We start from the raw sequence: 16,892 nt of genomic DNA, 5'->3' as shown, positions 1-16,892 counted from the left end.
TCTGTTGCTGTAGGCTTTTCGTCTTGGAACCTTGCAAGCACCTTGTCAAATAAAAAAATAAAACCCGATTATTAGAACACTCTTACGCATATCATAGTATTTATTTTCATCTTGAAAAAAAAAAAAACCTCTTAACATAAGTTAATTAATTAATCTATACGTATTATCAGGTTGTTTCACTATCTTTACTAAATCAATGGTTAATTTGTCAAAACAAAACATATTCGATCGTATCACTAAAAAATTAAAAAATTCGTTCTTTTTCAAAGAAGAAAAAATTACGATTTGGTGAGCAATATAATTCATATATGTATATAATTAACTAAAATATGTATGCATACTTTGTCCCAAGTTGCCTTGAAGCAAGCCTTGTACTCATCCATAGATGTATGAACAAATAATGAGCCCATGTACTCCTTTGCATTGTCAATATAACCGGCAGCCTCTTCGGTTAGCTTCTTTTTAGAGTAATTGGTTGCGGCCGAAGTCGGACCAGAGGAATCATTTTCGATATTCTCCATTGATGATGTATAAGAAAGAAAGAACGAACCAATTACCTTGCTAGTTTGAATGAGATCGATATATAGGAAGAGCCGAAGAGCAAAATATGAATTGAATGAATGCGAGATGTGTTTTTATATTGCGTTTTGGAAGCCTAGATACAACCTTAATTTCTCTACAAGAAAACTTGTAAAAAAATTTACACTCACAATAAACTTGGCTAGTACCTTAGTTAGATCGCTTGTACGAAATTTTCGATCTTGCATCTTAAAACAAAAAGGGGTATGAAAATCTATTGAATTTTAATCCACGGGTCCTCCAAATTTATTTTATTTATTTATATATCCCTCGTAGACGAAAAAATATTTACTTTCCTTTCAATCTAACAAATGGATCTATTTTAGATCTATGTCAGGACACGAGGTTTTCGATATTATTAATATTAAATCTTCATACATTTAATTCATAAAAGTTTATAATTTTGAAAATATACGGTTCTGAGTTTTATACTTTACAAGTTGTAGTACAATAATCGCATGTTTGTCACTGTCATTATTAGCTAAAACATATTGATGGAATTGTTTGTCGTAGTCATTCAATAAGGCACATGCTACAATAATTTCTCTATTATAAAATTTTTTTAAACTAGTTGTACTCATAATGTGATATTATTATGAAAGATAATTAAGAATTAAAATATAAACATATTTGTAATCATTTATTTGACATTCAAGTATATATACTTGATCATGATGCGGGCCTATAACACGGATATCTAGTACAATAGTATATTTGGATAATGATTATTAAGATTTTTAATTTATAGTTAATCTAAATGATAACATAAGCGAGAGTCAATTTGATGAAGTTGAGCGATTTGATTGGCTAATAAGTTATCAGTTCAACTGTCTTATAATATATATTATATTATATTATGAAATTATGATAGGATGATATTATGATAAGATAATACTAAAAGAGAAACTTAAATTCAACCATAAAAAATTATAAACCATTTATGCACCTTAATTACAACATATGTGATTGTATTTAGCAATACTTAGTAGTTTCTCAAAAGTTTATAAACAATAGAAGATAATAAGGTTATTACTGCATGATTTGTTATTATTTTGGGCTTGATTTCGATTTATTTTATTGTTTTCACGTTAGAACTTTTGTATCATTTAAATGTTACTCGCTTTAAATATTAACTAGAATAGGAATAAATAGTAAGGATAAACGTCTAAAAAGTTTGGTTGACGTCGTTCGACGTCTTTGATAATCGTGTAACAAAAAAAAAACTATAATGCTAGTACGTGATAAAGTTATTTTTTTTTTTTACATTTGTTGTTAATGTTATGTTGATTTCTTAATAGCAAGTGCAACACATTAATTATTAGATAACAATACAATATGAGTAATTCTTAAGCTTTACTATTATCGTTAAATATGTGAATAGTTAAATATAATTATCCGCTTATAACACGGACATTAATTTATTATATCTATATCTATACTATATTATAAAGCAAAAAGCTTCCGTCTAAATTTTAAGTTTTAACATATACCTTTCCAAAATGTCACTTATTAATTATATATTTACCTAATATAACTATATTACTTTTTCTCTCTCCTCAAATCTTAACCAATCATTTTTTTTTCTATCCTCCATAAATAATTTATTCCTCTAATTCATTCAAAATCTTTTATCTCAAAAACGTACATCGATAAATCATAAAAATTATATGGGTGTTCTTAAAATTTCATGTTCTTTCATTAGAGATGTCATTCGATATGCTTTCGATGAATTTTTAAATCCAAGGGCGGAGCCCATACGGCTAAGGCATTTGGATATCACACTCTATGACTTATCACTTTCTATGACCAATCACACTCTATGACTTATCACCCCATTTTCTTACCGTCGCAATGCACGGGTACTTGCTCTCGTATATTATATATAGTATTAATGCTCATAAGAGGATTTTTAATAGTGAATTTTGACCATTCATTTTAATCTAATATTGAAGAATGATTTAACTAGGATTTTTATCCATTGTATTTACTACTACCTCATGAGATACATAGGTGTTAGGACATCTCTCTATAATATCACTTAATTTGTAACATGAAGTCGTGGTTTTATATAAACCAATATCTTCATATTTCAATTATAGAATGAACTACTTGTAACTCACAACTTTACACTTACAAATGAATCAAACTTAGCTTCTATCAATATGTGACGATTTGTTACATACCCAGCGCTTGTATCTTGATTTTGACGGTCACAAGATTTTGGCCACACCAGAAAAATTTTCTTGAATGAGCAAACTTAAGCATTTGACTTTCTAAGTAACTGCTAAATATATGTTATATCCTCTAAATCGATCGGTGTAATTTCCCAGGTGTTTTGATTGACTTTGAATTAATTTATGGGTTTTACTAAACGCAGTTAAGGTATATCAAATAGTTGTACATTTATTAGTAAATTTAAGGGGTGGACTTTTAATATGAAAAGTACAAACTTTTTATACTCGTTAAATGCAGCCCTAAAGTTGTGTTTAACATTTTCCTTAACTTGGGTTTTGCTTTTGCTAAAATCACTACAACAAAAATGTCATTTATTAATACGTACTATAAAGAAGTGTGAAGAAATTTCTTTATTTATTCACACTTAAAAATGTATAAAAAGTATTCATATTTAAAAGTGTGAAGAAATTTGAAAAATCATAAATTTTTCACACTTATATATGTGAGAAAAAAAGTTCACACTTCTAAGTGTGTGAAACTATATCAATTGTTCACACTTAGAAGTGTAATGAATAATTTGTAACACCAAATTTTTTCACACAAGGAAGGTGTGGAGAATTAGGTATTACAATTTGACTTTCACACATTTAAGTGTGAATATATTTGACATTTGTTCACACTTTTAGGTGTGAATTTTTTTTTCAACATATATAAATGTGAAAAAATTATAATTTTTTGAAAATTTTCACACTTTTATATGTATATTACTTTTTAAACAATTTTAAGCGTGAATAAATTAAGAAATTATTTCATACTTCCCGAGAGAAAATGTGAATAAATGATTTATTTTTTTTAAGTGAATAAACAAGTTTTGATAGAAAGAATATACCATCAGTTGATATCCTTAGACCTTTCCAACATATCACAATCTCAATTTTAAAGCTCAACTTTCATACGGATATTTCATGTTGAAGATCTTACCTCCCACCCATAAGACCGAAAACCCAGTTTTAAATCGTCTTATCAATGATCATTAATTTAAAAAAAAAAAAACATATATCCGTTAGAAATGTATAAAAAAAAAAAAAGATAAAAAAAAAACTTTTCAAACCAAACACAAACTGCGAACATATCCTAGCCTCCAGTCCATTCACGCGAAGCTCTGCAGCGAATGGGGTTTCACCTCGGCTTCACCTTGTGTGCTGGCCGGAGAGGGTCTTACATACAAAAATCATAGACTAGAAATTTTTTTAAAGGGGCAGCCATTGTCTAATTGACATCATAAGCTTAAAAAACAATCAGTCTTGGATAAAGTGGTTGGAGCCCTTGCCTCTGGAGACAAAAGTGAAGGATTTGATTATTGTAACTTGACCCATAACACGTTGAAGACAACATTTGTGTTACTTTTTTGTTTTTCTATCATAAACTTAAAAATTACAATATATGTTTGATTATTGTAACTTGATATACGAGTATCTCATTATTACCTAAAATCAAAAAATTACATGAGTATCCATTTTGAAGCAAGGAAAGTTGTATGAGTACTCTGTTACAGAAAAATACATACAATCAGTTCCATTGTACCTTTTCTTGTTCCCTTTGAACGTTGATGCCATTTTATCTCTCTTCTTCGCTTCCAAGAAAATATATAATGGTTTGTGATCCTAAATTGGCGCGACTCAATGACCATTCGTATCATTAACAGATTTGCTCTCTGAATTCCAGAACTTGGCGGTTTTTATATCATCCTCAAGCATCAATTTGGAGAACGCTTCATGATCGTAGTTCAAATTGAAGTTAACGTTTCCCCCAAACTCACTCGGAAGGTTTTCAGTATCAAAAAACGACTTCATAACCTCTATGCTAGCTTTATGGTTTGGGTAAACAAATTTGATCTTGAGATATGTTTTTGGGTCAATGAAGTAACTTAGAACCTGTATAATAAAACATTCATGAAAATATATGACAATTAGCTTGATTCTTAAAATTTAATGGTGAGAAAAAGGGGAGGAGATATTGAGGAGGTACCTTAAAGAATGCTTGATATATTTTAGGAGGATTGTACAGGACAACGATGCCAAGTCTCTCAGGATAATGGTTTTGTAACACGTTAACAATATCTCGAGATGTTTTCATCTGGATATTTGATGCATTCATCGAATATCCAGTGAAATCAATCAACCAAGTCATTTGTTCCTGGCCTTCAGGGAGGTTTAGAATCGCGTTCTCGATTAGATACACTAAATGACGAACGTTACCTTCCCCGGTTTTACTATTCTGCAACATCATCATAGTAGAAGAAATCAGTATAGATTGATGTTTCATAGTTTGACTTTTTGACTTTCTTTTTCAACTTTGACTGTAAATCTTTTTGTTTGCATCTCACAATAGCTGATGAAAATTATATCATTAAAAATAAATTTAAATCCTAATCCATTCATATATTCTATATCAAGTATCATATAATACAACAAAAAAATCTTACAGTCAAATTTGAATCTGAAAGACTAACAAGTCAAACTACGATAAGTACTTTGTAATGAGAAAAATAAGATGCTAGTGCAAACCTGCTTCCCTGGTCTCATAATGAGAACAGGTCTACCAAATCGATCCACAAAGTTGGCTCTGAAGACTTTACCTGTTTCTCCTTCATGTGCTACCTCATTCTGTCAATAATTAGTACAATTGGGTGAATAAATTTATATATTTTCACACAATAAACCACATAGAAATGTATATGATCAAATTGTATATACAGTGATTAATTACTAACCCAACGAATTTCCCCAGGCTTGTAGTCTGATCTCCATTCAAGCGTTTCCTTGAACATCTTGGTCGCTTTCTCAACATTCCAGCTACGCGCTTCCAATTACCTCCTTAAACATGCATCCGTACAAAACTTTGAGGCGCGCCCAGAAAGGGGTCCGATAACAACTCCAAGTTCTTTGACCTGTTTATGTTAAAATATGACTTCAAATTAGACCGCATTATCTACAAAATAGATACCTAAGTACTCAACAAGGCTTGTCTCAAGGTAATGCATATAGCCATATATATATATATAACAATCAAATAAGAATAATCTTAAAATAAAAACACGGTGAGAACACTTAAAACTACATTTTGATGGTTTAAAAGTCCATAAAACTGACATAGTACATAACTAATTATTATTATTTAAGTGTTTAACAACACATTGATCCATAAAAATCGAAAAAATCATGTTTTTTGTTGGATGCATCATTTTGATGAATATGCATCCAAGATGGATGTACAAAACAAAAAATGTGATTTTTTCGATTTTGACGGATCAATGTGTTGTTAAACACTTAAATAATGATAATTAGTTATGCACTATTTTAGTTTTATGGACTTTTAATGCATCAAAATGATGTTTTTAAGTGTTCTCACCGTTCTTATTTTAAGACTGTTCTCACCGGAGTGTTATATATATATATATATATATTATACGTACCATTTTATCATGATCGACGGGCTCAACTTCCTGTTGGTTCTGACCGCGCCATCTTCGCATCATGTTTGTCATTTCTAGTAATCTAAGATAGACAAATACATACGAAATATGTTATATCAGTTCGATGAGATAATAATGTTTTTGCAATCTTAGATGACATATAGGAAAACTATGGTTATAAAAAGTTTTTTATAGTTCATGATAACATATATTTATTGAATTAAGCTAGTTTAATAATTGGCAAGTGAGCTGTGACTGTCATATGATTTTAAGTGTGATAATGCGAAGATCATGATATTAATTTGTTTAGTATTGTTGTACTTGTCTTGTTAGGGAAAGTTAAGTGCACGTTTGTACCAAAATTTTAATTTAGTAGTACTTATATAATGCAATGTAACTGTTAACTAAACACGATGATCTCATGCAATTATTACACTCATTTATATCTTCATTATTGACAATTTAAGTAGTACTATTTTTTTCATAAATCACATCGAGTACGCCTTGGTGATAGCACATTATATATCTTTCATTCAAAAACATTTCTGGATTATACTAACTTTGCAACGAATAGTAGGTTCATAATTCAACTTATTGACTGGTGGCTAAAAGCTCAAATTGTTTCTAGAAATAAATTTTATTGTCTAAAAAGCAATCAAACCTCGGCTGTCTTGATGAAATATGTAAAAGAAAAATTGGGTTGATTTGAACACTAAGTGCAACACTACACTATTAGACTATCTCCAATGTTATTGCTCTGATGAACCACCTAAATGAACGGAATGAAATAGGCTAGTGCGCCTATGGGTCTATGAAACCACCTATGCCCGATTGGATACCCTATGTTATTAGACTATCTCCAATGTTATTATTGGTGCTACTAGGTGTCACATTATTTGAAATAAATTTTTGAAAACTCACATTTAATCTTCTTTTATCCTGTAAAGGGCTCATATCCACTTATATAATCAATGTACGTAGAATCGATAAATTGAACTGAACTACAATATATATAATTAATGATGAAACATGAATTATAAAACTAATTCATATGCATCAAAGAAACTATATATATATATATATATATATATTGCATAAATCAATGTAAAAATAGTGTACGTACCTGATCACTATCAATTCTTGTTGTATAGATTCTCCGGTATATCGATCGTAAATCAACAATAGATATTACTCCATGCCTCCATTCCAAGTAAAAAACAAAATAGAGATCGATAGAAAGCAATAAAAAAGTCAACGCATTTTGTTCGACAAATAACTGGCGGAGGGAGCAACGGAGAGAGTATATATTATTTTATTATTATTACGAGGGTGGGTGTCCACACGTTGCGGCGGTTAAACGGTGATAATAATACAAAACAGTGGAGGAGGGATTGATATGCGTGTGTGTAAATAGAAAAGAGAGAAAAGTGAATATGTATTAGATTTTGATACGGTGTTTGTCTGTCTGTGGTTAGAGATTAGAATTAGAGGTAATGTGTGAATTAGGAGCAATATGAGGATATTAAAAAGATTGTTGAATTTCTAAAATAGGGAGCCCAATATGTTTTATAAGGGATTATAGATATATATGTAGATAATGTTTGAATTATTATATGATGATATAAATCTTATAATATAAAAATGCAAAATAAGATGAATAGTAAAAAGAATATGAAAAAAAAGGTAAGAAAGGCGTGAATTTTTAGTTTCGGCTGGCTCGTGAATTTTTAGTTTCCAATGAGGTGCTCTTGGCCCTTTGATATCATTTGCAGTTGAATCTTATTTAAAAATTAAGGATTTTTTGGACGATGCCTTTACCTAAGGGTATGCCCCTAGGTGTCCTTACCTAATATATTTTTGTTTTTAGTGAAGGTAAAAGGATATGTAAGGATATGTAAAGATGTTTGTATGGTTGTAGATAAAATTATAAGATTTGAAAGATTTGTAACAATGTATAAGGTTTTGTAAGGATTTATAAGGATTTGTAAGGATATCAGCTCAAAAACGCCTAAGGACGTCCTTAACATTAGAGATAGCCTTATAATAAACTAAAGGGCCCGTTAATGGAAAATGTATATGTTTCATATGTATTTAGATAATGGGTTGGGCCAATTGCTAAAGTTTTAGATCATGAGAAAATCCACCACTTGAAATTTTGCTTCTATATATGTAAGATAGGATTCTATATATGTAAAATCGGATTATTATGGATATTATTTAAAAGTCTTGAATTGCACGTAATTCAAGTTCCACATACTCTTTTTTAAAGTCTATTTACATGTTTTTAATGCTAACTACGTATTAAAAAATATATTTGTAGGCACTAAATTTTATAGTGCACTATAATCGGGTAATCGACGTATCCGGTTTTCCTAAGCTGTATCTCTCAAAGTAGGTCTCATTGCCCTTTGCGGCGAATACAAGCATATAGGGTGTAATCGAGCCAAGTCGAGCCGACACAGTGCCAAGCTCGAACTCGACTCAATTGTAAAACTCGTAGCTCGAAACTCGACTCGAGCTCGACTGAGCCTTTATTTTCAAGCTCGAGCTCGCCTTATGTGTCGACACTTTTGAGCTCCACTCGGTTCGACTCGATTAAGAATTAAATTAAGTTTTAAATCAAATTAGGCCTATAAGCTCGACAATTTCAAGCTCGACTCGATTAAGCTCGGCTCGATAGGAAAATTATTATGTAAAAATCTATAATATTCAAGGATAAAATTGTAAATAAGCATAAGCTAGATTAAGATCGCGAGCTTTTCGAGTAAGATATATTGAGGCTCGAGCTCGACTCGACAGTCTACTCGAGTAGCTTGAGCTCGAGCTCGGCTCGACTAAGATCGAGTCGATTTCGAGTAATTTGCGAGTCGATTTCGAGTAGCTCGCGAACTGTATCGTCTCGTTTACACCCCTAAGCATATTCATTTTCCACCAACTACAAAAATGCATATAAATTAACCAGTCTGTCTTCTAGACTTCTAGATGCTTCTAAAGCTTTGTAGTGTGTATAAGTAAGATATGAATTATGCATATATATATATATATATATATATATATGTAGTGTGTATAAGTAAGATATGAATTATGCTTAAGGGATTTTATAGACGACATCTTAAAAGGAAAAGCAGATTAACATGTACCAACTTTTAATAACTTAGATAAATATTCACAGTCTAACATATTCAGCGACAAATTAAAGGAAGAAAGATAAGCAGCCTACTTGTCCGTATTATGCTTTTGTACTAAACGTTCTTGTTTTAACCCTTGAACTTATATAAACAACATTGAGACATAAAATATAAAACTTTAAACTTGAATAAAAAAGAACGGAACCTTGGTAGAATTTTATAAGCTAAAATTATATATATGTACATGAAAGGCTATAAGCCTATCGGAATTAATAAATAACAATCTTATAAGGTAGCTAGACAACATGACAGTGACTATTACATTAAGTGATCAACTTCAAAACCAGTCGTAGCGATTAATATGGGTGAATTCTGTCTTCAAACTTGAACTTAAAAATGTTCAAGTTAAGCCTTCATAAAAGGACTTCTTAAGTCCTAAGACTTAAATACAAAACCTCTTGAATGAGAAAATATCATTTCAACCATTGAAACAATTCTCAAAGAATAAGGGAATATTTCTTTTAACTATTGAGCTAATGCTCAAATACACCGTGTGGTTGGTGTTTTAATTTTTGCTAAATAATACTTGTAATAGTTATTCTACGTTGGTATTTTTGATCAGATTACTTATATATACACAACTATATTTTGTCAAATTTCATTTTCAAAAGATGATATTACATGTTATAATACAAAAATAACAAACATCTATTATTAGTTTTTATGCTCGGTTAAACATATTCACGACAAACATTAAATAATGTGTTATATATAAATGCTAAAAATGACAAAATTGCAGTGAAACTCATGTAATTTTTCAAGTTCGATCTATATATTACATTTGGACTAAGAAACTCAACCAAAATACTAGTTATCATAAAGCAAATGAAAATGAAAATTTTCTTCTTTTTCAAATGCAATTCTTGATATTTAAAGTGATTTAGCCTAATTTCATCCTTCCCCTTTTTCTGTTGTTTCGCTGCCTTGAGTCTTATCATATTCTTCAATTAGCAAAACAAACAAAATTGTTAAAACGTTAGTAACGATCCCATAAAAAAGGATCATGTATGCACCTATTTACATAGTGGTTTGTACTAGTTGAAATGCATATAGGTATAGAAAATGCATATATTTGGTGTAATAACAACTGTTATTCTTAGACTAAAAAATTACCCGGACAATTAGCATGAACTATTTTTTCTTGTTCTTTACTAGAAAGGGTCTCGTTTCCGGTAAAGGCTCCTCCAAAAGCCTCCTCGTCTGACCTTGTAGAATATCCACCTTCAAATGAATGCGACATCACATCCCTATATATCTACAACATATCATAAATCGATATAAACCATTTTATGTATTCATATTAACATATATTGTTATAAGATGTCATGGATTATTCCATAACTATAAGAGTGCAACAAATGCATCATTTTTTAAGAAGAATGTATGTTGGCGCATTTATTGCGCTTTTATGTGTGTCTAACTCAAAATTTCACTAAAATGAAAAACAAAAATTCAATACGAAATGAAGTATATATACCGTCTTCTATTGGGTTCTTGCGATTCTTGAATCTTGTCCATGTTGGTTGGTCTGTTGTCGCTGGTAAATGTTCGATGGGGTATTTTTGTGATTAGGGCAACTACCTTTCGGGCCACATCATTGTGGGAAGCTGCCAAGAGCAATGATCCTTTTGGTTTAGCCCGAACAGAAACTAATTTATTGATGCCAAACATTTTTGTGTTTTCTACATATATTAAAAAGTTTGAATTGAAACTCGAATGTCAAGTCATGAAAAATTTAAAAGAGATTTTATTAACGGTATTCATGGCTTCTAGGTTTAGATACGTGCATGTAGCTTGAGAAAGAGGTGGAGAAAAATACGTTGTTTGGGTAGAGATTTACCAGAAAATTTGTGGTATTTTCACATGTATTTATCTAGGTAAAATCGCATGCATAAAATATTTAGAACTAGTCAAATCAATTGAAGTCTTCAATCCACTAGTTCGTTCCTTCGTATACCTCCCCACCAATAGATAGAGACAAATAGGAAGAAGGTGAATTGCACCATCTTCAGTTTGTTATAAATCCAGATCAAGCGTGAAAATAAGGGTTCATAAGCTAAACATAACAAATTATATAATACATAATAATCTCAAAAAACTACAATAAATATTATATCAATAAATAAAATCTAAAACCCAAAGACATAAATAAAATTTCGATAGGTTTAAAACAACATAAAAAGACCTAAAGAAATGACAAGCAACAAACTTCTATGTTATTGTTTTTTAAACATGATAATATTTTATATATCATTTAATAATATATTATTTATATAAATATATACTATTTAAAATAAATAATAAACAAAAATAACTACTTATCATACCGAATAAATGAAAAGTGGAACAATGAAAGATTACATGTTTCTGGTAAGTGATGATACATTCTTTTTTAATCCAATAAAAGGTATATACGTGGGCTTTTTAAGGGCTAAATTATATGTTTTAGTTTTTAAATGATTGCTAGAGTTTACAATACACTTGACTAATTACACACATATATAAATAATAATAAAAACTAGAAAAAATCGGGACCCCTAAAAAATCAGACCTCGGCCCGTCGGCCACTTTCGCCACCCTCTCCACCCGCCTTGGTTAAGCATAGTCATCATTACAGGTTTTGACTCCCACCAAAAGCACATTTTTTTACGAAAAAAGGGATTACTTTGTTTATTAATTATTGAGATCGAGAATAAGATTTTTCTTAATTATTTCTACTTTTGATTTTTCTTTTTTTAAATGTTGTTAAACGTTTACTAAAATACAAATACTCACTAAAATACTATAAATATAAAGAAAACGCTAAATACAACACTAAAGGTCGTAGTTACGGTACATAAAAAAATTATCTTCGATATCAAAAGTCCACTCTCTGAATTTTATTGTGAACATATATATATATATAACTTCCTGTTCTTGAAAAAAAAATGAATATGAAATTCAAATTAATAAAAAATTTGAGCTCAATCTGAAGAGAGTCTCCGGCCCATCGCTGCACAAAAATGCTCCAGACATATATATTTTTATTATATTATATCATCATATATATATATATGTGTGGACATATTGTGTATTATGGACATATTGTGTATCAACAACAAAACAAAAAGCGGATATAGCCGAATGGTAAAATTTCTCTTTGCCAAGGAGAAGACGGGTTCGATTCCCGCTATCCGCCCAATTATTATTAATATATTATTATTAATATTAATTATTATTATTATATTTATATAAAATAAATTATATAAAAAAATAATAAATAAAATAATAATAAAAAATGTAAAATAAAATGATAAAGGATTGTGTATAGTTAACCGTCATAGTGTCGTGAGTCTATTCTTCCCCTATATATATATATTAATGAGACCGAGGTTCAAGTCATAGAGTTCAAGGTTTTCCCCTAATATGTTGTCGTGCTGTCGGACGGACTATTAGGGTTTTCCTTCTACTAAGTATTGAGTGAGTGGGCTTTTTAGCGTGGATCCAATTAATATAATATATTCTAGATCATCCATTATGATATTCAAATTACACATGTAAAAAAAACACAGTAAGACTGTATTTAAAAAGACCTTAAATATTTGCTTGTTGGACCACATTGCTATGATCACATCTACTATGGAGCCCGGAGCTCAAAGCACAACCAACCCCCCCCCCCCCCCCCCATCTCTTTCTCTCTCCTTTCAAACACCATCTCTGCTCTTTCTATCTCGTTGTTGCAATACGCGGGATACTCATCTAGTCTACTATAAATCAAACTTCCCCTCCTCCTATCAATATTTCTACCTTCAAAATACCCCAATGTCCTTTATATCTTTCTTTAAAGGTAACTAACGTATATAACCACCAAGTTGGTGGTATACAACACGTACAACTGGAAAAAATAAAAAAAGTTACATCAGTTTGAAACTATTCCAATCAAGCATATTGTACCTAATTTACCATTAATGAAACTAGTAAAATACCCGTGCGTAGCTCGGGTAACGATTATTAAAGTAAATCCATAAATCACATTAAACAAAACAAAAAAAAGACTAACAGAAAAAAGAAACAAAAAATTAATCATAATAGTTAAGGAAAAAACGGATAATTGACAAAGTCATACAAAATATAGGATACAAACATAAGTCGAAACCTGAATTGAGATGTGTTCAAATCAAGAATGCGAACCCTTGTGCTAAATCCATATATATGACTTCATTCATTTTCAGTTGCATCTTTCACGCCATTTATATCAAACCCGTCCTTCATATCTTCATCTTTCAATTGCTCATCCTTCACATGTTCACGCATAATTGTCGATGCAGTTGCACAAGTAGTTGATAGACACCCTCTTCCCCATTGAATTTCGTCCATCATGATATTCTCATCATCAGGTACAAATTGTGACACGTACAGATTGTTCCAAAGCTTTACTTGGCGATTTTTGTTCTTTGTACATCGGTGGTGCCAAAATTTGTTCGTATGGTTTATGGGTCTTGTTTAAGGTTTATGCTTACTATGGTTTAGACCAAAGTGTTGTATATGGCCCATTTTACCCACTTTGACATGATCATAACTAAATGTATCAAAACCAACGGATGTAACAGTTTATGAAATGTCAAATACAACTAACTTATGTAAGGTTACATGTTTTACGCTATATATGATGTTGGTAAATCAAATTGGGCTTTTCCTCAAAAAGAGGAGAGGCAGGAGTAAGGGCGAGAGATGATAAGGGAGGCATGAATCACGGTTCATCATCCTATGGTATGCTTATTTTCCCCTCATGAGTTATATGTATCTGCTTAGTCATCCTAAGTTAAACGAAATTTTCAAAGCATAGGTACGATTAAGCTTTTGTAGTTGGGACGATACAATGGTTCACAACAGTTTAAGTTGGTCGACTCTCTAATCTTGCTTTTTGTTACATAAAGTATTTTAATTAGTAGTGGTAATTGCCCGAAGACCGTCGATAGCGAATAATATATCCTTCATTGCAGAAGGGGCTAAATGCAGTTAAATTAACCCTCAATCACATTGTTGGCACCATTTGTAATGCTCTTAAGGTAATCTTCCATCATTTTTTTTCTTGATAAGTTGACATTTTTATCTATAGAGTTGTACAGTATTGTAACTAAAAGAAATCATAAGAGAAGTTTTCGGTTGAAGAAATGCTTCAATGGTCAAATACACATTCAGGCATTTACTTGAAATTTTAGTTGCGCGCGAGTCTCACAGGAAGGCATGTCAGTTCTGGAGAATTGAACTACAGACATTATGCATGAAACACCTATAAATTTTTTTTAATGGCCCAAATCAGGTTGGGGTCATATATTATTAAGTTACTAAATTCTGATTATGAAGCTCTTATTATAAGATCGATCTATTTATTTCCTAAAGTCGGGCAAGCTTAAAAACTCACTTATCCTAGAGTTCATATTAGGGGTTAGTAAGCAAAATGTCTGAAATTAAATGGGTAGTGAAAATCATTTTAAGATCTCAATGCACCATACACTTCCTAGATCCTGGTTGCACATAAAAATGTCATGGTAATGTTTTCTCTGCAAGTATTTTGAATAAGTTGCTTAAAATCATTTTTAGGCCATTTTTGTATTATTTCTTAATATCATTTTCAATGGATCTCCTAAATTAAAAATTATTCCATATATTACGATGTAAAGTCATTCAAGATATGTGACTTACTTGGTTAGCATTATTTTGATAGCAATTTCATCATTAGCTTGAAAGTTCACCTATATACGACATATAAAAAAGTAAATATACGTTAAATAGAATTTGTGAGTAAATATTATTGTAGGTTTGTGACTTACTTCGTTAACATTATCTTAATCATGATGAATATCATCCAAGAAAACAAAGTTATCCAATAAAGCAAATTCATCATCGCCATCATAGTCGAGACCATCAATTTTCTCATCATCCGAATAATTGGTCACGATCATGTCGTCCCATTTCGAGTTTCTTAGATTGTCTTCTCTTTTCGTTGTTTCCTTTGTGCTACATATATACTGGAAATGGAGTAAACAGTAAATCACTTTATATACGTATCATCAAAGTTTCAACAAACAAACTATACCTTGGTTGGTAAGATGATGAGAACATCTAATTTTTTGGTTGAAGACATATCCTTTGTTTTGCTAGATGAAGACATTTTCTTTTCAAGTTATGTAGTTTTTGAGAAGTTTATGATAATTATCAAAATTGTAAAACTATATGCTAGACATGTATTTGTTTATATTCCATAAATTTCTTATTAGTTAGTTGTAATAATTTGAAATATACATATGAAAGTGCCAATTTTATCGTTTTAGAATTAACAAAGTATGATTGTAGATATATTTTCTTAAAAACGACAATAATTATATAAGGGATAAGAGATAACATTTAACGGGCACATGTTTTTTAGTTGCTAACAAATTCTCCTTTTTAAAAGGAAAATTTAACACCTCAGTAAATAAAAATAGTGTATTTCTTAAAATCACAATGAACACATGTTTTTTAAGTAGCCAACAAACTTTAGGTTAAACTCCTTCTTAAAAGTAAGACTTTATACAGTTGGGATGAGCTAATATTTTAATCTAAGGGTTCATATTAATTCAAAAAGTCACTTATCGGTGACAATAGTTATATATAATTAATCTCTATCTCTATATCTCTATAAAAGGCTATCAAAAAGCACTTAGGTGACGCTCTCTGATCCCGCCATGTCAGCTTTTTCTGATATGGCGTTACCAGAGCGATTTGAATGGCACGTCAGCAGCCATATCAGCATTTTACGTGCTGATGGGTTGGGTATGCAAGGCATAATTTTACTTTTTATTAAAAGAGCGGTATCTGGGTTTTGAACCAGAGACCTTGTGCTCAATAGCTCCGCGCGTTTACCACTTCAACAAAGGAAGTTTTGTTTAAATTTCTCAAACTCACTACTAATAAGCTATCATTCAGACAACTTTTATGTAGAAAAACAACGAGATACCTAAACATCCAGATCCCTCTGCCAGCCTCCCCTATTTCAGTTTTTCGAATTCTTTCAAATGTTTAATCCCCGAAAATCCCTTCCTATTTTCTCTCCAAATCTCTTCCTAATTTATATTTTTACAGATTACCTAAAATCCCTCAACTTTAGGGATTTAGGGTTTTAAAATAATGGCTAAATCCCCATATATCTCATATTTATATTTATATATAGAGAGAGAGAGAGAGAGGGAGAGGGAGATATCAGCACATCATGAAACCTTTTCTATTCTGTTATGTCGGTTCAAAGGTATGTATTACTTGTGATCAAACATTTTTTTGCCTTTTTGTGAGATTATTAATGGATTCCTATGATATATATAAAAATCATGTTTTTTTTATTTATTTAAATTCGTGATTAAAGAATTTTAATTGAAGGTTTTGGTTATTTTTGGTTCATCCTTTTAAGGCTTATTATGAAGTGTATTTTTATTTCCAGTTTAGCGGTGCAAATTTTT

The 16,892-nt window shown here is 30.7% G+C and overlaps 1 protein-coding gene across 1 annotated transcript; it reads right to left on the bottom strand.

The window, feature by feature from the left end:
• Positions 1-4,247: 4,247 nt before the first annotated feature.
• On the bottom strand, positions 4,248-5,686 carry LOC122579502 (phosphatidylinositol transfer protein PDR16-like). The gene is made up of 4 exons (XM_043751682.1): positions 5,528-5,686; positions 5,322-5,420; positions 4,783-5,031; positions 4,248-4,688 (listed from the first exon to the last, which is right to left on the bottom strand). The coding sequence occupies exons 1-4, from the start codon at positions 5,582-5,584 to the stop codon at positions 4,434-4,436; spliced, it is 660 nt and encodes a 219-aa protein (XP_043607617.1). The 5' UTR covers positions 5,585-5,686; the 3' UTR covers positions 4,248-4,433.
• Between the last annotated feature and the right edge of the window lie 11,206 nt (positions 5,687-16,892).

The sequence above is a fragment of the Erigeron canadensis genome, chromosome 8 (assembly GCF_010389155.1).
Source record: "Erigeron canadensis isolate Cc75 chromosome 8, C_canadensis_v1, whole genome shotgun sequence".
Taxonomy (NCBI): domain Eukaryota; kingdom Viridiplantae; phylum Streptophyta; class Magnoliopsida; order Asterales; family Asteraceae; genus Erigeron; species Erigeron canadensis.
This window is presented reverse-complemented; position numbering and strand designations above follow the sequence as displayed.